The following is a 26,225-nucleotide window of genomic DNA, read 5'->3' as shown; positions in this document are numbered from 1 at the left end:
TAAGAATAAATAATTTGAAACAATACTGGCTAAAATTTTTCCAGCATTGATTAAATTTTTGCAGCTGACTGTAATTGTAACTACCACGGATTAATATATTCTAGTATCATATTAAATATTTTTAATATGTTCTTTCTAACATGTGCAACAAAGTAGCCATTATGGTCCCATTTTAGAAAGGAGGAAACCGAAGCTTGTGGGGGGTAGGGAATGGGGGTAGAGCTAAGCAGCTTGGATACATCCGAGCAGTGGTGGATGGAAGAGGACAGATTTTGTTTGGACTCCCCCTACTATTTCAGAGCCTCAAGCTGAGGAGGATGAAGTCGTCATCGCGGTCACCATTGTCAGGGACCTGCATGACCTGTGTGATGCTTCAGAACCGTCCGGTGAGGTTGAAAAACTATTTTTCCATTTCCAGAAATGAAGAAAAAACTGCTCGAAGTATTCTCTGGCAAACCAGTCAGGGGCTGACTCAGCATCTGACCCCACATCCATGTGACCCATTCGAGAATAAGTCACTAAGGGGGTGCAGGAAGCAGTTTCTTCTATGGAAGAGAACATGCTGGTTTGTGAGCCTCCCTAGTCGTTCCTAAGTGATGCCAATTACAGAGGCCCTAGGACCGGCAGTGAGGGGCGGAGAAAGACGAGACTGTGGTGAGTCAGTGCCAGGTCCAGGTCCAGGTCCAGGTTGCATTTAAAGTGAAAGAAGCTGCTCCTCTTTTTGAGGGACCCATCCAGTACCTTCGTGCTCTAGGACGACCGCCTGTTTTACTGGCCTGTCCCCCTGCACAGGTGGGGCACTCCTGGGAGTCCTCACTGCCCCAGCTCACGGCGGCAGTCATTTACCAAAGACCTACGGTTCAAATCTCGTAGCTACTTACTAGCTGTGTAAATGATTTAAACCAGGTTTAAATGTAAACTTACTAGCTGTGTAAGTAATTCAAACTAGGTGACTTCATCCCCAAGTGGGGATAATAACGTCTTGCATATAGGACAGGTGAGACAATTAAGAAACATCATAAATCTATATAATAATGCATCTGGCAACAAATGTCAGCTGTAATTTCTTAATTCTACAAAATTCGACTATTAAGGTAAGACTATGTTTTTACATTTACCTTTAACAGTATTTTTGTTATTCAGCTTGAGGCTTTAAAAAAATCCGAAGCACTCGTTGGGAACGAACACTCCCAGTTTTTTGTTGTTTTTTTTTAAATTTTTAACACTTTATTCGTTTTTTGAGAGACAGAGACAGACAGAGTGTGAGTGGGGGCGGGCTAGAGAGAGAGGGAGACACAGACTCTGAAGTGGGCTCCAGGCTCTGAGCTGTCAGTGCAGAGCCCGACGCGGGGCTTGAACTCATGAACTGTGAGTTCATGACCTGAGCTGAAGTCAGACGCTTAACCGACTGAACCACCCAGGGGCCCTGAGCACTCCCAGTTTTATTTAAAATGACTTAATTTCTCACGAAGAACGCTCCCATAAAATGAGCGTATATATCATAAAAAACTACCTCATTTTAAGAGCACTCCTTCCAGCATAGCAAAATGAAGGAAGTGTGTGCACTTGCCCTCCATGCCCCGTGCCCCCTGCCTCTGATTTCAAGTAACAGAATATTTCAGGCAACAGCTTGAATATGAAAATTGGACCTTCTTAAAGAGCCTGGAATTCTGAGATTATTCTGGAAAGAAACTTCAATTTTCTAAATGCAGTTTAAAAAATTCCCCCAGTTCTATCCCTACATACTTTGAGGAGTACTACTTTCCTGGATAAGTGTGCCTCCTTTAGGAAAAAGCTTCCTTCCTTGACCCTTTTGAAGGAACTAATTATTTCAATTTGTTTTCACCTTTTAAGGAGTAATAATGGACCCACACAAATACAAAATGCCTTGCAGGCCGGAAGTAATTTGTTTAGACTTGCCTTAAATCACTACCAAAAGGTATTTACAGTTTCAGTCTAAAGGCTTCTACTTCTGGGGGCTTAAAATTACTTCTTTACTAGTAAGTTTACTGTATACCTTTTGACAGTTTATGATTCCGTACGTTTCTATTAAAATTCTAATCCATTTCATCTCCTAACTATTCCAGTTAGGAAACTTCTTCACACTGAAGAAACACTCCAGGATTAAAAATACCATTATATGACACAATGGTAAGACACCAAACTTAATTATCAATTCTAGATTCACTCTGCATTGTACCTTTGACAAAATGTTAGCTAAAAAAAGCTAAAATGAACTTGCTATCCACTTCCTATCTACTGATGAATTTAGCACTTTACCTTTAAAATCTTAGATTTCATCATACGCTTTGAGCTATTTTTTTAAAATAGATAAATTAACAAAATGAAAATCTGGGGCGAACATCACACATTAATTTTGCGTTAGAAAACACAAATGTTCCTATAAAACTACTCACTACATAATTCTACGCTGAAAAGGGAGAAAACTGCCTTTTTCCCCTCAAGTATGGAACTGTTTATGACAACGTAGCCATACATTGGAAATAAGACTTCCATATCATATGCTTGTAATTGAATTCCATACCACTGTCATTTTTTTACTCGCTAAAATTAAAGAATTTTAGAGTCCCAACTTTCAGACTAACAATGTTATAGATTTCTAGGGGGCACAATGTGTTACTAATAAGCTAAAACGTATTCCAAATATATCTTGGCATGAATTTTAAGGAAGCCACTATTTAATAATAAAATCCACATTTGGATTTGTGAAAAAAAATTTATCATAGAAGAAGAACTAGGAGAAGGAATATTCTGGGGTCTTTACTTCCAAGGAAAAGTATACTCATGTGTAATAATACGTCTGATTCAAAAAGATGAACAAATTCAACCCAACAAAGTCACTGACGGAACGACAAGCCAGGCGCACCCATGCTTACTAGGAATCACAGCCTCCTTCCATTTTTACGAAAGTACAGTATATTTCAGTTTGCTTTTTTAACAGCACTGATGAGCAGTGAGCTCGTCTTTCTCAAGAGACACACACTGACTTCCACTGAGCCTAGGATTTGCACGCCTAAACCCATGTTTGCAAGGGCAGAAGTCTCATGAAGGCCAGTCCAACGTCTACTGCCCTGACCCAGGGGCTTGTACCAAGATTGAGGCGACGTGTCAGCAGGCAAGTGAAGGCCTGCCCGGGGCTGGCAGAGTCACTCCAGTGGCCTCACAAGAGGGTGGCTGGCTTCCTCCAAGGCAAACGTGGAGCCGGTGGGGAGACCCAGACGGAAGCTAGCTCTTTTATGAACTGGCCTAGGAAATCACATGGTATCACTTCCATCACATTCTATTCATTAGAAAAGAGCTGTAAGTCTGGCACACATACCAGGGAAGTGAATTAGGCTCTATCTTTGGAAGGAAAAACTGTCAAAAATTGCAACATTTTTTTTTAAGTTTATTCATTTAATATTTCTGAGAGAGTAAGAGAGAGAGAGAGTGTGTGTGCACAAGTGGGGGATGGGCAGAGAGAGAGGGAGGGAGATACAGAATCTGAAGCAGGCTCCAGGCTCCAAGCTGTTAGCACAGAGCCTGACGCGGGGCTCAAACCCACGAACTGCGAGATCATGACCCGAGCCGAAGTCGGACGCTTAACGGACTGAGCCACCCAGGTGCCCCTGCAACATATTTTAAAACCTCTACTGTTCAAGAAACTACTAGCTATTTTAAACATACATTAGGAGACAGGAGAGGTGGGGGGCGGGGGGGACACACACACCAAGGCAAACTTTCTAAATGACAATATTCTTCACAGATTAATAATGTCAACACTTCAAAACTTAGGAACAATACAGGAAAGTTAAATAGCTTGGAAAATTCTCCCCTGATCCAAGCAGTTCACAGAATTCAGTTTTTTTTTGTTTTTGTTTTTTTTTCTGAAATGTCCTCATACGCAGCAGGGACAGTAAGAGAAAGAGACAAATCCCCAAAGCCATTTTCAAACTAAAGGCTTTTGGGGAGATAACTTGTTTTTCCAATAAAATTTCTGTTTTTATTATACTGTGTTCCAATTAATACTGATAAAGGTTCTGCGTAAACATAATAACTACATTGTAAATGCAAGACCACCTCCAAGATATTCAGCATCTTCCACACAGTCTGGTGGGGGAGGTGGGGGTGGGGGGGGGGTGGCTGGTCATCTCAAACTAGAAATACAGAAATGCTTTGTAAAACTTTAAAGAACATCAGATGGGTCTCATGTCACTTAAGCACTGTGAGAAAACAAGAAAATGATGAAAACACATTGGGAACCAGATACCAGGGTTCAGCCTCTGTGGCTTCTTTGGATGAGGCCAAAAGCCCTCAGATGGGAATAGCCCGGATTCCACTGGGCATGTATCATGGAAAGATCTGCAACACCGCTGTTTTACTCATCTAGCTATTTTTTAAGAATTAAATGTCACAGCGCTGCCCACACAAGCTGACCAGAAACCCAAGTGTACTATGCTCATTGGTGATGGTGGCAACCCCATCAGGTCCCAGCAGTCTGTGAGGTCTGAGTTTTTATCCCCACACGTCCGAGCCATGGGCATGATAACTGCTACCGTGGCCCCTCTCCAGGAACTACCGAAGTCACCCCAGGATTTACACTGCTGGGAGGTTCCATTTCATCGAGTCATTTGTGAACAGTCATGATTAAATACTTAACAGTCGTTCATGGCAAGCTTCTCAGGGACGTATCTAGCCAACATGTAGCAATTCACTCCCCATGTGCTGAACCTCTAACCACAGGTCAGGTAGAAGACAGGTACAGGGTAGCCGTACACAACAAAGCTGGAATCAGCTAGACCCTCGTTCCATTACTGTTAGGTGTGGCCCCTTGCAGAAGATAGTCTGGCTCTTGAAGCTTCAGCCTCACCACCTATAAAATGGGATCTAATGGGGATAATGGTAGGCCTACCTCAGAGGCTTGTTCAGCTTAGCTTCGTACGCATCAACCCCCTTGAATGTCACCTCCTCTGAGAGGTGTTCCCCTTAGCACCCTGTCAGACTATATCAGGTCCCTCTTTGTAAGCTTTCCAGTTTCTAAATTATAAGTACTTTCTGGTATCTCTCCCACTGAACTGTAAAATTCATGAAGGCAGAGATTCTGTCCGATTTGTCTAATATACTCACCCCCCAGAATGGTATCATGGAACAGGTGTTCAATAAATGTTTGTTGAACAAACGGTATTTGGTGACAAACACATAAAATATGAAGATAAAAGACATAGCACCAGCCCTTCTCAGGCAGTTCATGGGCCAGTGCAGAAGCTCTCCGTTTTAGCTGCACATCGTCTGGGAAGTGATTTTATTATGATCCCAATACTTGGGCCTTACTCTAGAACAGCTCTTGGTGTGTAGACCCAAGGGACCCCTGTGTTTGTGTTTTAAGTGCTCTTTGGGTGATTCTAATGAAAAGTCAGGGTTGATGGGAATATAAGCTGGTGCAGCCACTCTGGAAAACAGTATGGAGGTTCCTCAAAAAACTAAAAATAGAACTACAACCCAGCAATTGCACTACTAGGCATTTATCCACGGGATACGGGTGTGCTGTTTCGAAGGGACGCATGCACCCCCATGTTTAGAGCAGCACTATCAACAATAGCCAAAGTATGGAAAGAGCCCAAATGTCCATCGATGGATGAATGGGTAAAGAAGATGTGGTATATATATATATATATGTGTGTGTGTGTGTGTGTGTGTGTATACACACACATACATATGTACACACATATACATACATACAGTGGAGTATTACTCGGCAATCAGAAAGAATGAAATCTTGTCATTTGTAACTATGTGGATGGAACTGGAGGGTATTATGCTCAGTGAAATTAGTCAGAGAAAGACAAAAATCATATGACTTCACTCATATGAGGACTTTAAGAGACAAAACAGATGAACATGAGGGAAGCGAAACAAAAATAATATAAACACAGGGAGAGGGACAAAACAGAAGAGACTCATAAATATGGAGAATAAGCTGAGGGTTACTGGAGGGGTTGTGGGTGGGGGGATGGGCTAAATGGGGAAGGGGCACTAAGGAATCTACTCCCGAAATCATTGTTGCACTAGATGCTAACTAACTCGGATGTAAATTAAAAAAAATAAAAAATAAAACAAGTTAAAAAAAAAAAAGTCAGGGTTGACACTCGCTAGTCCAATGCCAGAGAGACCAATCAACAGTTACAATACGATGGGGTGTATGTTCCCCTCCTGCTGCAAACCGATTTCCTGTGATGATGGAAATGTTCCGGGTCTGCCCTGTCCAATACCATAGCTGTCAGTCACACTGTGGCTACTGAGCACTCAAAATGTGGCTATTGAGCCTGGAGGACCTGAATTTTAAATCTTATTTGATTTTAATGAACTTAAAATTTAAAAAGCCATTATGTGACTAGAAGCTACTCTATTAGATGGTAGAGACGTAAGGCAAAGTACGCAGGGGAACCCCTCACCCAGCAAGGGGTAGGAGCGGTCACACTCAGAACGCCGAGGTCCCCATTCAAAAGGCGAGAACAATCTCCTGGAGGAAGTGGCAGTCAGACTGCACATATTCCTTGAACTCTCTACCTTACACATACGCACGGACAGCCTCTCCCTCCCGCCATACCCAGGTCAGCTGTGACCAAGGAAGCCCTTTCTTTTTTTTTTTTTTTTTTTTCAACGTTTTTTTATTTTTATTTTTGGGACAGAGAGAGACAGAGCATGAACGGGGGAGGGGCAGAGAGAGAGGGAGACACAGAATCGGAAACAGGCTCCAGGCTCTGAGCCATCAGCCCAGAGCCCGACACGGGGCTCGAACTCACGGACCGCGAGATCGTGACCTGGCTGAAGTCGGACGCCTAACCGACTGCGCCACCCAGGCGCCCCAAGGAAGCCCTTTCAAGAACAAGATGAAGCACATCCCTACCAAGAAAAAGAGCCCTTGTGTGAGCTGCTGAAGGATGTGATTGTGGTCACCGTGGCACACAGAGGGAACGCATCTTGAGCAAGGACACTGGGGAGAAAAGGAGTTATGTGGAGCCCCCAGCAGAGCAAATGTGGTAGCAATGCTCCGTTGCAAATCGGAGGTCTCTCTTCGGTGGCTCACAAGCTGAGAGCCTCAAGCATAAACCATAACATTACGGAGAACTGACACTTGGTTCCTGAGGCGGATACTGGCTCATTAAGCTCTTTAGGAAATCGGGCGGGCCCAGTGTTATTTGTAGAAGACTGAATTAACCCAGAGAAGGAACCCATGCCACCGATCTGCTTGTCGTTTTCCCCAAGTGCGATGCACCTACCACGTGCAGGAAGTTTTTTGGTGGCTTTAAAGATTACCTCATTTTATCCATACAAGGCTCTGCAAATTAGATGATTGTTTTCTCATTTTATGGTGAAGCAATTTAAGATCCATGGAAGTTAAGTCATTTACTTAACAAGTAGTGACAGTTAGTGATCTACGCTACCTGAGTTTCTTTCTCACAAAAACTGTATTTTATGAAATAGATATCCTAAGTCCCCATTTGTTTTTGGTTTTTCCACCACAAATCTGGATGATCACAATCAATGCTTCAATAAACCTACCTGTGTATCCATTTTCCATACACTTTCACTGATGCATAACATGCCTGCATCCATGCAAAAAGTATGTAAGCCTTAAGTGTAGCATGTGAAGAATTATCAAAAAATAAACTGAGCTACGTAATCATCCCCAAATCAAGAAAGAGAACAATACCAGCACCTCAGAAGCTCCCCATGGCCACCTCCTCGTTATTCCCCCCGTCCACCTCCCCCCAGAGGGCGAATATCTACAAAGGGGCTGCCACATTTTGGGGGTAAATCAGAATGAAGCTAAGGCAAAAGTTATATAATTCAGGCCAAGATTTAAAACATTTAAACAGTTAAAACATCACTATATAACTAGACAATTCTCTATTCATCTGTCTTAATTAGAAGTTTGTGTCTTACTGGAAATAAGGAAATTAGAGAGGTGTCAGGGAATCAGGATACAGAATGTGTTAACAATCAGGCCCAAGGGCTTTGAAGAAGACAAGAGACAATTAGATTTCCAGCTCGTTGAGACTACCGATTCCCAGCTCTGATGAGAGGAGGCCCAAAAAGCATCTGACAGTCGAGCTTTTCCTTTTTCAATGTTCCTTTCTACTCCGTAATTTTATGACAATTAGAAGTATGACTATAAATAAAATATAAAATTTATATAAAATATGAATGTATGGCATTTACTGAACTTCCCTGAGGTGAAGATATTAGCTAATTAACTCCCTTCGACGACTCTGCAAAAATACCACAATCTCTGCTTTAAAGAGAAGATGGAGGTTCAAAACCGTGAAGTAACCAGCCTAAGGTCACACTGCTAGTGAGAGGCAGAGTGAGGGTGCAAACCTGCACCTGTCCGACTTCAAGGCCAAGAATAGACTCTGGTTGGCAGATCTGGTCAGGTCTCAGTTCAGCCTCGCCCCCTTCCCCGGCACTCACACCGATTTCCGAATGTTGTAGAGGTACCTGCAGAAAGAACGATCTTCACGTGTTTAACAGAGACCCCTGAATTACGAACTGATCAGCTACACAAACAGATGCTGCCTATCTGACATGTCACCTGTGGCTAAATTACCTGTATACCTGCTAAGGTTTTAAATGTCCAGTGGGTCTAAAAACCCACTGCAACTAATGTTCTTTCATTGTTTTATTTTGGAAACAGTAACCGGTTTAGATGGAGAACAGAGAAAAAAGGGAAAAATGGAACTTCTTCGACCTTATTTTTTCTTTTGTACTGTCTTCTATAAACGTAACATCTTACAGATAACAGAGAAAACTGCAAACGTTATATATAATTCATGCCGTCTGCTTTGGAAAGTACTTACCTTGACCGGAATTATATATTGCTTTGACAGACTTCTTCACTTTCTGTAAGGCTGTTCTATCTTGGTCTAGAGCCTAAAAGAGAAAAACGAGGGGAGAAGATGTTGGAAAATTTGGCAAATTAAAACTCACTCGTAATGACATTCATCCTGTGGAGTGCCACAGCGGTAGCAAGTGGACATATTTACGAACAGGGAACCATTTCAGAGACCGGCAGTACCCATGATCTGAGGAGTTCTGTTTTGGGGATAAAAAGAGTCGTTCCACAAAGCTCAGTGTTGGGGGAAGCTGACAGCATGGAAGTCAGTCGGTTTTCACACTAAGCTCTGCACGGGAAAGAAACTACAAGCCACTTAAGATAGGGGAAGACTGGTTTTCACTGGAAGAAGGTGGAACCCGGGAAGGGACAAAGGCATAAGACATGAATGACACATATCCAAGAGAACCAAACACATTTTTATCACGTGATGGGAATTTCAGCCAGGAAGAAAACATTTCAAAGGGCGCAATGAGAGTGACCTGAGGATTCCTTTTAAACTTTTTTTTTTACTGTTTATTTTTGAGACAGAGAGAGAGAGAGAGAGAGCGCACGCATGAGTGGTGGAAGGGCAGAGAGAGAAGGAGACACAGAATGTGACGCAGGCTCCAGGCTCTGAGCTGTCAGCACAGAGCCTGATGTGGGCCTCAAACTCACGAACTGTGAGATCATGACCTGAGCCGAAGTCACATGCTTAACCGACTGAGCCACACAGGTGCCCCTGAGGATTCCTTTTAAAATTAAAAAACTTATGACGTAAGGCCAGTTGTATTTTAAAATTCTGCTTACTAAAAAAGCACAGGATGGAAAATGCTACCATGATGCTGGTAATGCTTTTAAATGATTTCTTAGATGGTGTATAAACACATCTACATCATCTACTTGTGCTACAAGTTGCGGGGGTGGGGTGGTTCTAGGGGACTGACTGATGATTTTTAATCCAGGGACTGGACACACAATTGTGCTCTGTTCGGGAAGACTGTGCACTTAGGACATGCATACTCTTTTCATAATGTGTATTTCAATTCAAAATCAAATTTAAAAAGGGTTGTATTCAATATAGAAATTTATATGGCACGCTGACCTAACTTCTTAAAACAACTTTAAACCTTCCTCTCTGCTTCCCTGAGGGTCAACGATCCAGAGACTGGGAGCCCCTGGATGGTGTGTCAAAATCTGGAGGGCACGAGCAGTGACAGCAATAATAATGAATTTAGGCACATAAAATTTAAGACCATGAAATGTACGCTCACATCCATGACATCATCTAAACCTCAAAACCTCAGAGGAGAAAACCGAGGGCCACAGAGGGTAAACACTCCTACCCCTGAAAGTCGCACAAAGAGATGAAAAGGGTAAATGCAGTGGCAGCAGGTAATAACGCCCTTGGCCTGCAAGACTGTCTTTCCTGTCACTCTAAACCTGTGGCTCAAGTGGCGCTGCCCCTTCCGTTCAGCTCCAGTCCTCTGGACCCCGGTGGCTGGCAGGGTGGGTACCTGACCGGCGCTGGGCCCAGGCCCTCACAGGATTTCTGGGCTTGGGAAACAGGGACCTCAGTGTGCAGATCCCTTCTGAGGAGGGGAGCCTGGTGATCGCCGGTGGTTCTGTTTCTTGATCTGTGAGGAATCTGGACAGACGGATGGACCGATGACACACACAAAGCACCAGACACAGGAGCTGGAGAGGGTCCCGGTGGCATCAGAGTCCTGGCTTCCAGCTGCACCCAAGGCATAGGTCACTGCTAACCTTCCTGTAGACTGAGTATATTTTTGCCCCAAGCCGGTTGAAGTGGGGGTTCTACCACTTGCAACACAAGCCCTGGGTAACACAAGAACCCAAGTTTACTGAGCACTTGCTACACCAGGTATGAACTTGGTATGGTGGACGTACCAAGTAGGTAAGATACATATGCTTCCAATATCTTCTCCCTTTGCACTGCATCTTTACAAAACCCCCAGAAAGCAGCATCCACGTTTTTAAGATCAGGAAATAGGCCTTCAATAAGTATTTGCAGAAAGGGAGGGAGAGGGAAAGATTAATTAAGTTGTCCAAAGTCACAGAGCCAGAAGGGGCTAGAGTCACATCTCACGCTAACGTCTACTGTATCTCAAACCTAATGAGACGCTGAGGTAAAACCCCGAGTTTTCAGACCCCAAGTCTGACCGCTACCCTCCACCACGCCCATTGCTTATGTTCCATCTCCACACATTTGTCACAGCCATTTACCACCTGCACTTCTATTTAATACTTTTCTTTAAGCCCATTCACATCTTTTACATTGTCCAGAAGTGTAGTAACTGGAAAATCAGGATCACTCACCATTAACAGAAGATACCCTTTTTATTTATTTTTATTTATTTATTTTTTTTTTTTTTAATTTTTTTTCCAACGTTTATTTATTTTTGGGACAGAGAGAGACAGAGCATGAACGGGGGAGGGGCAGAGAGAGAGGGAGACACAGAATCGGAAACAGGCTCCAGGCTCTGAGCCATCAGCCCAGAGCCCGACGCGGGGCTCGAACTCACGGACCGCGAGATCGTGACCTGGCTGAAGTCGGACGCTTAACCGACTGCGCCATCCAGGCGCCCCAAGATACCCTTTTTAAAGATCACTGTGGGGGCGCCCCAAGATACCCTTTTTAAAGATCACTGTGGGGGCGCCCCAAGATACCCTTTTTAAAGATCACTGTGGGGGCGCCCCAAGATACCCTTTTTAAAGATCACTGTGGGGGCGCCTGGGTGGCGCAGTCGGTTAAGCGTCCGACTTCAGCCAGGTCACGATCTCGCGGTCCGTGAGTTCGAGCCCCGCGTCGGGCTCTGGGCTGATGGCTCAGAGCCTGGAGCCTGTTTCCGATTCTGTGTCTCCCTCTCTCTCTGCCCCTCCCCCGTTCATGCTCTGTCTCTCTCTGTCCCAAAAATAAATAAAAAAGTTGAAAAAAAAAAAAATTAAAAAAAAAAAAAAAAAGATCACTGTGACTCTCTCTATAAAATGCTCATTTGGGGGCTCAGTTGGCTCAGTTGGTTAAGTGTCCGACTTTTGGTTTTGCGTCAGGTCATGATCTCATGGTTTGTGAGTCTGAGCCCCACACGGGCTCTATTCTGGTAGCATGGAGCCTTCTTGGGATTCTCTCCTTCTCCCTCTCTCTGCCCTTCCCCAGCTCTCTCTTTCTCTAAATAAATAAATAAACTTAAAAAAAAAAAAGATAAAATGCTCATCCATTCTGTACCTGCGACCATCTCCTGTAACACCATGATACTGCACTCCACACTTAAGGAAACGGTGTCTTACTAGACAGTTTCACAAGAGACAAAGTTATTTCACAGAGTTGAGGTTTGTACTGTAGAGAAAAGAGGAAAGAGAACTCACATTTTAATAAGTGCTTAGCATGGCACAGAGGGTGCCGAGGCTGCCACGGACCGCCTCATGTCATTCTCACCAAAACCCCATGAAAGCAGTACTGTTATCAAATTCGTTTTATAGACGAGGAACACAGAGGCTCAGAAAGTCTGACTCGCCCTGGGCGGCGGAGCGGGAGTCTGAGCTCAGGTCCTCACAACAGAACCTGACCTCCCAACAGCACCCAGCTCTGCGTTCCCGTGATGTCTGGGATGAACTGCATCCAAAAATAGAGCCTCCTTAAAAACTGAGAATAAACTGAGGGTTGTTGGGGGGTGGAGGGAGGGAAAGTGGGTGAGGGGCATGGAGGAGGGCACCTGTTGGGATGAGCACTGGGTGTTGTATGGAAACCAATTTGATAATAAATTTCTTATTAAAATTTTTTTTAAACAAAAATAAAATAAAATAAAATAAAATAAAATAAAATAAAATAAAATAAAATAAAATAAAATAAAAAATAAAATAAAAATAGAGCCTCATGTTAAGGGGGTGGGAGTGGAACTACCTGCCAGTTTTCAGAGACAAATGAGTTAAGAAATTACAAGCTATTCAGGATGTTAGGAGTCTTCCAGGGAAAGAAACTAATGCAAATAAGTACAAATAACCATGCGTTTAAGACACAAAATCTAATGGGTTTATCTTCTGATGAACTGCTTTTGTGGGAAAAACATTTAAAAAATAATCCCAATAATAGCTGCCATTTATTTTTTGTCTATATTCTTACTATCTTTTTTTTTTTTTTCCAGATGAAAAACCCTGGGGTTTTAGAGAAATAAACAGTTTGCCTGCCAAGTGGCACATTAAGTAAGAGAACCAGCCTAGGCTTTTTCAAGCACACCACCCATCCACGGCAGCACAAATGTGTGTCCATGCTCCCCCTGGATCTAACCATTTCCTAATTGGTTTTGAGAAAGGAACAAAAATCCTGCTTCTGGAAGAAAAGAACGTATCTGTTCAGCTTTGGGGAGTGATGACCGCGAGAAGATGGGTCTACTCAAAGAGGAATTAACGAGTGGGCTTTCATGTCCTTCCACAGTTAGAGAGTTAATGAGCCCAAGTGAGCACACGGATGTGGAAGATTCCAGTCTAACATTTTATAAGACCAACTATCTGCTTCCTTTTTATTTCCCCCTCCTCGGGAAAAGTCTCAGAATTTATGTTGAAGTTTTACCAACTCGTCTATAAACTAACAGGGTTTAAAGTTCACGCACGTAATTTAAAGGTTATTAATATAACATCCGCATTTGACAGCTACAGTCAGAGTTGAATCTGGGTTAACACTTCTCTTTTTACACCCTAGCATTTGGCCACTGGCAGAAAGAAGCCAAGTAAAATGCGTTTTTACAGGCCCTGTGTTTAAGAGCAGAGGACACTGTCACTGTGTCAGACAGGGCTCCCCTCCAGAACAGCACACGTCTAAACGTGCTACAAAGTGCCATCCCTTCAACTGCCAGACAAGCAACATGTGCAGTGACATCCTTTCAAATGTCACATGCGCACAATTAAATACAGGCTAAGAGAAGAGTGGCAGATAACTGGACTATAAAATTATCGTATGCTAAAATATGTACCTGCATTTCTAAGTATGCATCCGAGGTTGAACAACTCAAAAGGGTACGTGTGTGGGGGAGAGAAAGAGGGAGGATGGATTAACAAATAAAGGAATCCAGGAGAACATTCTGATCTCTAACAATAGAAAAGTCCCTTTCCTATCCAAAATCTTGCAATTTCTCACATTCGCTACATTACTAAAGAGCAGCGTCTATAATGTAGGGAAGCACTTCCAACCTGGGTATGGAGACTCTTTACGGCTACTTCATGTACAGTCCTAACAGGTCCGGTCCTCTGAACTCACAGAGAAGACACAGGCTGTTGCAAATCTGAAGGACACTGTCAGAGAAGCCACGCCGACAGAGGCCTTACGTGGGAGCCAGAAGAATTCAGAAACATTACACAAACCGGACATGAGAATGCAAAATTCTTGAGGAGTCTGAGGCCACTCAGTGTAGGACATGGAGCCTTTCGTACCCCTCCAGGACAGGCAGCATCCCTCTGCATAGCAGTGCAACAACGGACGTTCTCAGAGACGCACAGGGACCCAGCCACACGTGCTCCCAGCTCAGGGTATTTGCTCTAGCTGACCCCTTTGCCTGGAATGCTCTTCCCTAAGCAATTCCCTTGACTGGCTTCCTTTTTACACAGGCTTCAGATGAAATGCCCCTTCCTCCGAGGGCCCTTCTATGGTCAATCTAAAGCAGCACACCCCCTCAGCCTGCTTCGTTACTCTCTTTTACACTCAGGCTGGCTTTTCCATAGTACTACCACATCCTGAAATGATCCCGTTTGTGACTTGTTTGTTTTTACTGTATTTATCTCCCTGCAGAAAAGCTCTGTGAAGGCAGGGCCTGTGTGACCTGCTCATAGCTAAATGCCCATTCCCCGTGCCTAGCAGGTGACAGATGCTCAAAAATGAAACGAAGTTAACAAATCACTGAATAAACGAATTCCTCAGTATTCACGGTTCCACCAAACAGGAAAGTATGTACCACAGGGCTTGCCTTGAAGATGGCTGAACAAAATAAAGTTCTGGACTCAGAAAATGTGGCCGTCTGTAATTCTTCCCCTGATGGTTTTGAATAGCCCAGGTTTAGATGGATGGGTGTGTGACGTGTATAGACAGTCGCAAGGTGTAAGAGCTAAGACCAGAGGGTACCAAAAGGAACGGTTTGGGAGAGACAGAACTTCTACATTCCAAGTTCATTTTGTGCCTTAAAACAGTTATTCTGTCCACTTTCTTAAAAAACACCTTATTGACATATGATATACTTATGTTAAATGAGCAACAGTGATACTATTGTTATTATTCATTAAGATTTTCTATTTCGGAATTACTTTCTAAGTCTATGGCACTTTCTTCAATATACTCAAACAGGAAACACTGTTCTTATTTTGGATAAATGTGATTTTCTGAAATTAAGCAGAAGTCTTTGGAGCTAAATCTCATGCATGTACTTATGACAGAAAAAAAACAGTGGTCATCATGGGAATGCAAGCTGGTGCAGCCGCTCTGGAAAACAGTATGGAGGTTCCTCAAAAAACTAAAAACAGAACTACCCTACGACCCAGCAATTGCACGACTAGGCATTTATCCATGGGATACGGGTATGCTGTTTCGAAGGGACACATGCACCCCCATGTTCATAGCAGCACTATCAACAATAGCCAAAGTATAGAAAGAGCCCAAATGTCCACGGATGGATGAATGGATAAAGAAGATGTGGTGTATATATACAATGGAGTATTACTCGGCAATCAAAAAGAATGAAATCTTGCCATTTGCAACTACATGGATGAAACCGGAACTGGAGGGTATTATGCTAAGTGAAATTAGTCAGAGAAAGACAAAAATCGTATGACTTCACTCATATGAGGACTTTAAGAGGCAAAACAGATGAACATGAAGGAAGGGAAACAAAAATAATATAAACACAGGGAAGGGGACAAAACAGAAGAGATTCATAAATGTGGAGAACAAACTGAGGGTTACTGGAGGGGTTAGGGGAGGGGAGGTGGGCCAAATGGGTAAGGGGCAGTAAGGAATCTACTCCTGAAATCATTGCTGCACTATATGCTAATTTGGATGTAAATTTAAAAAAGTAAAAAATAAAATTATTAAAAAAAAGAAAAAGAAACAGTGGTCCATCAGTAAAATGACCAGCACAGAGCTTGTTCGGGATACGCCGAGGTGGATGGCCCCACACCTACCTTCCGTGGATGTGAGCACTGAGTGTACGAGTGCACACCTGGAAGTGGCTGGCGCAAAGCCTCACGCAGAGCAGGCTATCGCTACCCTAACCTCTGAAGGTGTTTCTGCAGAGAAATTCCTGAAACGTTTGGAGCAGTGAGAGCCAAACATCTCTGGAACAAGTAGTCCTACCGGTAACGTGATTTCTTCAATGAAAAGAATTTTTGTTCCCTTGGGAAAAAGGGGGGGAGGGGACTGTTTCCATTTTATCACTTTCTAGTCACATTCGCAGACGTAATTGCAAAAACGCATCTTAATAGATGCATTTGTCCCCTAATCACTACAAAGCAAATGCTCTCATGTGTAATTCCCGTAATAGGGAAAGGAAGGGAAGACTCTGTTGGTCTAATTTTGGTTCATACCTGACTGCTTAGGCCTTCAGCTTCCTGAGCAATCAAGCGACCTTGCAGGAAGGAGGCAGGACTCGGGAGCAAAGTGCTCAGGCTACCCAAGAGGCCGGATGCCTACTTAACGTAGGCATAAGGCCTCAGAGAACAAAACAGAGAATGCAGCCTTGCAGCCTATCAATACATTCATCATTTATCCACCGTAAGGCCCCATACACTAGAGTGCATACGTGTGCAATTATAATGTGACTCAGGAATAAGCCCGAGAGTAATCTGATGACATAATGAAGAGCACTGTGAACAAAGGTGCCAGAGGAGAATGACAATGGAAACTACCCATCAGCTCCAAAAAGAAGAGGGATCAGGCAAACCATGTGAGTATGTGCTCTGAGGATCATCCAACTGGGGTTTTTGTATCATTTACTTACTCATCTAGTAACTGTGCTAGGCACATACTGAACACTGCTCTGAGCCAGGCACCGGTCAGGTGTGCCAACCAAATATTGCATCTACCTGAGCTTCCCCAGCTGCCTGCTCCTCCCTCCCTTCTCCCTGCCACAGCAAGATGGCAATGACAGATCCCTTGGCGGGAGAGCACACGGTGCCTGGCACTGCTTTAAATGAGACTGATGAAGGGAGTTGTGCAAAGACCACTGATGCTTGCTACCCTGGGGCTTTACCCACACTTCCTATCATTCTACTCTTTACCTTGTATTTCAGGTGTTTAGGCGCCCATGTCTCCTCCCTACTCAATTAACTAAGAGGTCTGGAAGGACAATACTTGTATGTTGTACAAAAAAGATGCTCAGTGAGAGGCACCTGGGTGGTTCAGTCACTTAAGTGTCCAACTCCAGCTCAGGGCATGATCTCACAGTTCCTGAGTTTGAGCCCCGTGTTGGGCTCTGTGCTGACAGCTCGGAGCCTGGAGCCTGCTTCGGATTCTGTGTCTCCTCCTCTCTCTGCCCCTCCCCTGCTCGTGCTCTCTCTGTCTCTCAAAAATAAATAAACGTTAAAAAAAATTAAAAAAAAAAAAAGATGCTCAGTTAGAATTTGCTGAATTGAAGGAACACACACACACACACACACACACACACACACACACACACACGAGGAAGGAAGAGTCAATGAAGTCCCTGTTCCTGCAATGACATCCAGGTCCCCTATACTGCCTGCAACGCCCTATGTGACCCAGCCCTACTGCCCCGGGACTTCTGTTCCCACACTCTCCACTACTCATGTCAACACCCATACCTGCAATCTTTCTGAACCCACCAGCTTTGGCAGCTGCTGAAATCCCGTTCTCGAAGCTCCTCTCCAGAACTACAGGGGCTTGGACTGCTGCTCCTTCTCTCTTTCTTTTCAGCGTTTTTCCTTTCCAGCTTAAATGCTGGAAGTGAAGTCCCTGTCAACTTGGGGAGTCGAGAATGACCTTGTGTGCCAGCTACACAACACCAGCAGTTAGGATGAGGTTCAATCAGAAAGCAGCGCCGAGCAGCTGCCAACAGGGGAAGGGGGCACAGTGGCAGCAGCATATATGAAAGGAAGAGGTAAAGACGGTGAAGATGTTATCATTAGTTTCGAGATTAATATGAGCTGGATGAGGCGGCTACACAGGGGAAATGATCAACTTAAAATAAAGTTCGGTTTGCATCACTGAGCCAAAAAATGGAAAGTTGACATATCATCCACAAACAGAAGTGTTTATCTGTGCTATTTTAGACTATAAAAGGTGGCCTTAAGATTCCGATCCTCCCATATTCATACAGATATCAATCAGAAACTTAATGTCCTCTACTGTACCTCTGGCTGAAGGGTGGAATGGGGTAGGAATTCACCCACAGATGCTCAAAATCTGTAGATGCTATAAATGACTCAGGTTTGGCCCCACTTGAAAGTTCCTTCACAGTTCAGATCTGTAGCAAACATTCAATCTATCACCTTTGGCAATACTTCCTGCCCGAATCTGAGGATCTATTTATTCCATGCACGAAAACACTTCCAACCTATCAACTTTCCAAAGCAAAGAAAAGGTACTGCATAAAACTGTAACTCACAGAAGTCCACTTGCCTGGGTATGCATAAATTACCCATTAGGTGTGTAAACATCTTTAGGGCAGGGACTATGCCAGGCCCAGTGTAGGGGTTCAATAAACATCAAGTGAATCTGCCTCTATATTAAAAGGATCTAGAATTAAAGGTGTATTAGAACAAGATTGACACAAAATGCTACTATTCATTTCTCATGAGCTATTTATTTTAAAAACCTAAGTGTTAATTCCTTACTGGAAGAAGTATCATCTTAACTAATGTAAATATAGCAGTACTTATTTTTTGCTTGGGCGAGGCATGTATAAATACTCATTTCCTATCTCCCCAGGGCTCACCCTGTCTCTCAAAAGTTAAATCACATCTATGAGGTTTTGATGAAATCATCAGATATTCTCCGTGAAGGCCAGGGACCTCGATGCAACATACTCCCCTCAGTTGACCACTCTGAGGCTGCAAAGGCAGCCTCAGGGAAGTCCAATATGTAACGTGGGCAGAGGAAGCTGAGCAGGGTGAAGGGCCTGCCTCCCTCCCCCACTGTCCCCTCCTCTTACCGATGGGAAAAGCAGACCCTGAGAGGGAAACGGCTGCCCACCCCCACCCCCCCCGCCCCCAGGAAGGGAAGGCCTGGCTCACTTCCAAGTTCAGTAGTCATTTCAGTAACCCACTCTGCCTCCTGCATAGATGTCAGGATCCAGCCACGTGAACAAAAAAAGGGGAGCAGATCTCCTTCAAGACCCTTAACGTCAGACTGGTCATCAGAAAAAAGCTAAGCCACTGCGTACGTTCTGCACCGAGACCCTAACCCATCTCTAAGGGCTAAGCCAAGTCGTGCTTTTCTCCGAGAAGCACATTCTCTGCCCCAAACAGCTAGAGTCCTTGCCGGCCCCACACCATCCGCACGAGTTACCCCCAGGGGTGCCCACAGATATCCTAGCATTTAGCGACCACCTGTCAGCAGGTCCAGGTGTTTCTCCGTGGACCCGGAAGCAGCAGAGCCTAGTCGTGGAAGGAGCCATTCTGAGAGCAAGTGTGAGACGACAGCTACAGGCAATGACTGAGCCCAGGGAGACCCCGCGTCACTTCCCGGCTGTGTGACCGTGCTTGGGTTAGTCATCCTCGAACACTCGTGCCTTCCTCACACGACACCTGGCACAGACAGGTGTTTCCTTCTTCTCTTCCTTTCCTTCCCCGTCCACAGGTTCCTGTATTTGCTTGTTCTCGCCTCTACTGTCCCCTATGCTGATGACGATGATGATGAAAATATCATGAACGTGTTTTATATACAACATCTCACTTAGTCCTCACAGTAACCTTCAAGGAGGCTTCTGTTGCCCATACTTTACAGATGAGGAGACTGAAGCTCAGAATGGCCCTAGATCCCACAGCCAGTCAGGGACATCGCCAGGATTCAAAGCTGGGCCTTCCGGATCCCTAAAGCCTGTTCTCCTAAGCACTGCGCTCTCCCACCTTCCAATCTGACACAGTGGAGTCCACGGGACGGAGGGGCCCTTAAAAAAAACCAGCCAGGGATTCGGTCACCAGACTGCGAGGCAACTTCAAAACCTGTCTCCTTCCCACTCCAGGATTCTCTGTGAAGGAGCCGAAGAGGAGCTGACGGCCGTGCTGTGCTTGAAAACCCACACAAAGTAGCTCTTTAAGGAGGGGCCGGGGGACAAAAGGTGAAGTGGGGGGGAAGTCAGCCTGCAGCCCGCTGGGGCCGTGCCCCCCGAGGTCAGGCCTGCGCTGCCCACCGACCATTTCATGTCGGTCCACCCGCTGAGTGCTGTGCTTGGCACTGTGGGCGCCAGTCAAAACCGCAGCGCGGCTGTGGAAGCCACTGAGCTTCAGGCACGTCCCGGAAGGGGCCTCTGCAGGCTTTGCCAAGCAGGACCTACACGCCCGACGGCGGGCATCGTCTTCACGAAAACGGGTTGTTGGCATGAGTACTGCGCACACGATTAGTGTTAGGAACTCACAACACCATACAGAGATGCACAGGTTTGTGAAGGAAAGCCTCCAGGGGCATTTGGGTGCATCAGTGACTGACTGAAAAACACCAGTGGGAGTGACTGGTAGGAACGTCCTTGAAAGGGAAGAACTGGAGGACTCATCTATCCTTGGGGTCAGCAAAGGAAACAGGAGCTGATTTTGAAAAGAGGGACAGCTTCCCTCCCTGGCATTTCTAATCTGGCGGTGGCCCACAGAAAGGTCACTCGGGTGCTTAAGCCACGCTGAGGAGTGTGACGGGGTGAATGGGAACACCTACACACTGTGTTTATCCATCCACGGCTGCCTACCCCTCCTACGTGTCAAGGTCCATACTAGATATGGGGATACCTGGCACAGACAAAACCATTCTCTTCTTTAACGTGGACGACACGAAACAGCAGAGCGCACAGCAGCATTTCTGAGAAGACACGTCTGGGGTTTAGGAGCAGCAGTGAGACCAGGCGGCCAAAGCCACGTGGAGGCTAAAGGGATGGACGGGGGCCAGACCACGCAGGAAGGAAAATCCACGTATGGACTTTGGTTTTTATTCTCAAAGCAATGGTTAAAGGCAGAGCCACTGGGGTTTTAGAACAACAAGGTCGTGACCTTCACAAAAATCAGTCTGGCTGTACTGGAAATGGAAGGTAAAGAAGCAAGGCTGGAAAGGGAAGAGCCAACAGGCTGGGTATTTCGCTAATGTAAATTCTGGCCTTTCTGTCGTGACTCAATCCACTACCTACTCTAGGACTACACCCCAGATTTAAGGCTTCCTCCAGAAATGCTTCCTCCTCCCCATTCCACAGTTGCTCAGTACACCTCGATGGATGGCATCATAATGCCAGACTCAAGATCACATCCCTCTGGCCCAACTCTCTGTAACCAGCAGGCATCCCACCAGTTCTACCTCTGTGACAGGTCTTAAACCCATCCTGAAGCCTCCTGGCTTACCATGGGATGTGATCATGCCCCAGCCAGATCCCTTAACAGTCTCCGAGCGATCCCACCCTCACCCACCACTCTGATGCCAGAGAAGCCTTTCTAAAATACAAATCTGATGGCGTCACCTGCACTTTAAGACCTAGAATAAAGGGCCAACCCAGCACAAAACCCGTTCCCTCCTCCCCCCACACTACTGTTGCAGGCTCTGTTTGTCTTTGGACCACTCACTTTATAATTCCTAACACTCCAAATTAATGATGCTCAAATATACCGAGGCCCTTTTGGGTCTGACTCTGGAGATGCCAATCCAGCGGCTACAATTCTCTCCTTTCTCAATAATACTTCTGTCCTTTGCCTTTTCTTCTTAACAATCTTGCAAACTCACACTCAACCTGAAGATTGGGTTTTACCATCTCTTCTGTGAACCTCTACCCACTTCCTGCTGAGAATCTCCTTAGCCCCTAGTGCCACGAGAGCACTTATCACAAGGACTTTTTTTCTTACGTTTCTATTGCCAACAAATGGTAGCTGTTAATCTTTTAAGATACTACATATGTATTCATTTTCATTCCCCTGTTGTAGGCCAGCTTCCAGTCCCCAGCCCTGGGTTGCATGTGCCCATGAGACCTACAGGCTCCTCGTGGGCAGAGAGAACCCCGTGTAGGACCCTGGTCACCTGACATGTAAATCTGACTCTGTCCCTCAGGCCGTTCAGGTTCTCGGCTTCCTCATGAGTAAATCTAGAAAACTGGTCCATATGTATCTCTTAGGGCTCTAATTCTCTGAAAATCAAACATTTTCAAGTCCTAGGGACATTACTATTCAACTCCCTCAGCATGCTAAATTTTCCGTGAAAGACGGTTTTATTTTTTTAAAGTAACACAACTGGCATCAACAGTGAATGGTTTTAGGGGATTTAAGATTTCTATGTAATTAAAAGATAAATCACAGCTTTGGTCTCAGATTCTAATTCTAGCCACTTCTGAGTCCTTTTTTTGTATATCCCTTGTCCTCCAAAAAAAATGTTATGAAAAGCACATCCTGAATTTTGTATTCCAAGACTCTATCAATTACATAAAATAAGCATTACTAATGCCTTTTTACAGATTTAAGTCAGAGCAAGTGTCCAGGGCCAAAGATACTAGTAAATGGCAAAATCAGGCTTTTTACTCTGTAAGGTCTAACTCTAAATATGATCTGTGTCTTTCTGCAGAGGAGATCAAGACACTCTAGTTTACACATTTGCCTCAGGAAAAAATTGAGCAGGTGAAAAACAACCAAGTGAATTAGCGTGGCATCTCCCACGCTGTGATCTGTAGGAAACTGTTTCTAGAGAGATGGTAGAAAGTATTTTTGGGAGAAAATAATTTGCAACAGACCTGGAAAATACTAAATGCTGACTATCTCTTTTTTGGAGATACCCAATGCACAACAGAATATCAAAGCCTGGGATATTTTTTTAAAAACTTGTTTCTCAATTAAAATAACTTAATAATTAAAACCAGAATACTTTTTTTTTTTTTTTTTTGCACACTTATAGGAACAATGTGTGTTGGGACATCAATATAGGAAACTCTATTAAAAAAAATCTAACAAAGTTAAGCCTCAAAAAAGATACACTGTGTATCAGTTGAAGAGGTCTGATAATTTTCCTGTACAGACAACAGACACTATCAGGGAGAAGAAAAATGACTGCAATCAATTTTTAACAAAACCAAGATGAACTAAGAGGGAAAACTAATTACAACAACAAAAAAGGGAACAAAGTTGACATCTGTAGTATGTAATTAGTGTGTGGAATTCTTCTGCTGTAGAAAGCTAGCAGAATAGGAAGACAAAAGACAACACGAGAAATTGAAAGTGGTTAAATATACGCAAATAATTTCAAGCACACTAATGATTTTTAAATTGGAAGTGAAACAATATAGAAGTGTCCCTTTATCCTTATACAGCAATAGTAAGTAGAGAAGGTGATAAAAGTAACAAATGAAGAGGCTTCAGAGAGATGGTCACAGTTGATCTCAAGGGCAAACTGTAGGGGCACCGGGGTCAGTTAAGCGTCTGGCTCTTGATTTCGGCGCCGGTCATGGTCTCACGGTTCGTGAGAAAACACGTGACCAGGTTTTACGGTATAAAAGGCTAGAAGTCGGTATCTGACAACCGGGAAACGGCAAAGAAAGACATGACACAAACTGGAGGGCTTATTGTGGGCACTAAAACATATTAATTGGCAACAATTAGAAAGGATAAAAGAGGGGCGCCTGGGTGGCTCAGTCGGTTAAGTGTCCGACTTCAGCTCAGGTCACGATCTCGCGGTCCGTTGAGTTCCAGCCCCGCGTCAGGCTCTGGGCTGATGGCTCAGAGCCTGGAGCCTGTTTCCGATTCTGTGTCTCCCTCTCTCTCTGCCCCTCCCCCGTTCATGCTCTGTCTCTCTCTGTCTCAAAAATAAACATTAAAAAAAAATTTTTTTTTAAAAAGAAAGGATAAAAGACTGCCACTTACTGAGCATCTAATATAAACTGCGTGCAAATACTATGCAGTACCACACTACATAGAATGTAAAATTACGTGGATTATAAAGTTAGGAATTTTCTAGAAATGCAAAGTGTAGAGAAGTACACAGAGGTGTTTAAAAGCCGTGGCTACCCCAGTACTGTTACTCTTTGGAGGGTTTTTCTTGTAAAATAATTTCCTAATACAGTATTATAAGGCTGACTTAGTATTAAAATTTTTAAAGTCTTTTTAAAAATTTTTTTTTAATGTTCATTAATTTTTGTGACAGAGAGAGATAGAGCACGAGTGGGGAAAGGGCAGAAAGAGGGAGACACAGAATCCGAAGCAGGCTCCAGGCTTTGAGCTGTCAGCACAGCCTGACGTGGGGGCTCGAACCCATGAGCTGTGAGATCATGACCTGAGCCGAAGCTGGAGGCTCAACAGACTGAGCCACCCAGGCGTCCCATGTTTTAAGTCTTTTAACAGTGTCTCAGAATACATTAAATGTCTCCTTTTTCCTAGGCAATTGCAAAAGACCCGGTAAAATGTTAACTCTCATAGAAAATGAGGGAGAAACAGTACATACTCTCAGTAATTTCCATGTTGCCTTGCAAACTGTACATTTAAGAAATTAGTAGAATATTGTGTTTCCAGAGCTCCTGTCTGGGGCCCAAAAGAAAACTGTAATCACAGCGATTACCTTGTGAACCTCTAATTTCTGTTGCAGCTCTGAAGTTCGGAGTAGCACACCCACCCACAAGCGCCATGCTTTCATCTTGAAGCAATTTCAGCTCCACTCTTGGGAAAATAATAATTACAGGTACAACAAGGTATTTAAAGACCAAAAAATAGTCATGCAAACATCATTTCCATGTTATAACATAATGAGAGTCCCTTAAAAGAACTGAAACCTAGACCGGAAAGGGCGTTTCCCAAGTCCCATCTTTTCAGGCTTCTTAGAATTTATCAGGATCCTACCTCAGAACAGAACAGGCGTTTTTGTTGGCGAACAGATTAGGGACCACTGAGCTAGTTAGAGACTTTTAACCTCCTACCAGTCCCGAGGTGCTGCAGTGCCCTACTCAACTGTATGTCTGGGTCCTGACCTGGTGATTCAAAATATGCTGCTGGTGGCTTGTGGTCTTTTACGCTGAGCCACAGAGTTTTATCTAAAATGCAGAGTCATGTAACAACTGACTAGATGCTGGAATTTAAACATGATGCTTAAGAGCACTGAATGTGGAGCCAGACTGCCTGGGGTCAAATCCCAGCTCCACTATGAACTAAGTGCCCTGGGCGTGTTCCTTAACCCAGCTGTGCCTCAGTTTCCTCACCAGTAACCCATCTGACGGAGTTGAGCGGATTAAGTGAGAAGATCTACATAAACTAAGTGCTCAGAGCGGTGCTTGGCACAGAGGAAGCCCTCAACCAACGTTAGCTAGAATTTGCAGACACTACTCTGATTTTTTTTTCCAAGGTTCCCACGAGACATATAATTAGCAAGGACAATTTTTACATGGCTGGGGGTGCTACTGGCGAAGGAAAAGAAAAGGGAGACGCAGATCTAAACCCTTCCACTCAGACGAGCTCTTTGGATCAGTGATCTCCCCAGAATGCACACAACGTATTCCACTGTGGTGCGGGAAGACAAATATTAGAACTTCTGTTTGCAGTGTTTTATGCCATATAATTATACAGGATGAGCACAGAAGAGTATGTATCATGTGTGTGTATGGATGTATATGCACGTGAAATGCATGGAGAAAAAGGTTTCACAATGGAGATGCCCGAAACCACTGCTCTGTTAATGAACACTAGATGTTGATTCTTTTAAGAACTGCAATGTGGGAAATGTGGAGCAAGACTTGACCAAAATGCAGCTCGGGCGCGGTTTGCTGTCCGTATACAGAGAAGATGGTTCCAGTGTCCGGTGTATAAAAGGACATTACCAAAGACGCCAACGGGTGTTTCTTAAGGAGCAGCAACCAACCTAATGATGTTCACTTAGAACAGGGGGCACCAGATGGCATGAATGTTATTCCAAAATAAAACAATACCTTTTATTTTCTTCATTTTTACTACTTTGCATCTGAGTCCCCCAGCTGCCCAAATATTATCACAATCTTTCCTTTCTGAGGAAACGAAGGCTCAGAGAGACTAGGTGACTCTTTCTAAGCCCACCCAGGGAATAAAATGTTGTTTTAAAACTCAAGCCTCCCTGGGGCGCCTGGGTGGCGCAGTCGGTTAAGCGTCCGACTTCAGCCAGGTCACGATCTCGCGGTCCGGGAGTTCGAGCCCCGTGTCGGGCTCT

General features: G+C 44.3%; 1 protein-coding gene across 8 annotated transcripts in view; it reads right to left on the bottom strand.

The window, feature by feature from the left end:
- The window catches only part of ASAP1 (ArfGAP with SH3 domain, ankyrin repeat and PH domain 1), a 347,132-nt gene that overhangs the window by 139,005 nt on the left and 181,902 nt on the right, over nucleotides 1-26,225 (bottom strand). For all 8 annotated transcript variants that reach the window (XM_045453665.1, XM_045453670.1, XM_045453666.1 and 5 more), the window contains one exon: nucleotides 8,862-8,934. In XM_045453665.1, coding sequence (XP_045309621.1) covers nucleotides 8,862-8,934 — 73 coding nt within the window. The remainder of the gene's footprint in view (nucleotides 1-8,861; nucleotides 8,935-26,225) is intronic.

This window comes from Leopardus geoffroyi, chromosome C3 (genome assembly GCF_018350155.1).
Source record: "Leopardus geoffroyi isolate Oge1 chromosome C3, O.geoffroyi_Oge1_pat1.0, whole genome shotgun sequence".
Taxonomy (NCBI): Eukaryota; Metazoa; Chordata; class Mammalia; order Carnivora; family Felidae; genus Leopardus; species Leopardus geoffroyi.
This window is presented reverse-complemented; position numbering and strand designations above follow the sequence as displayed.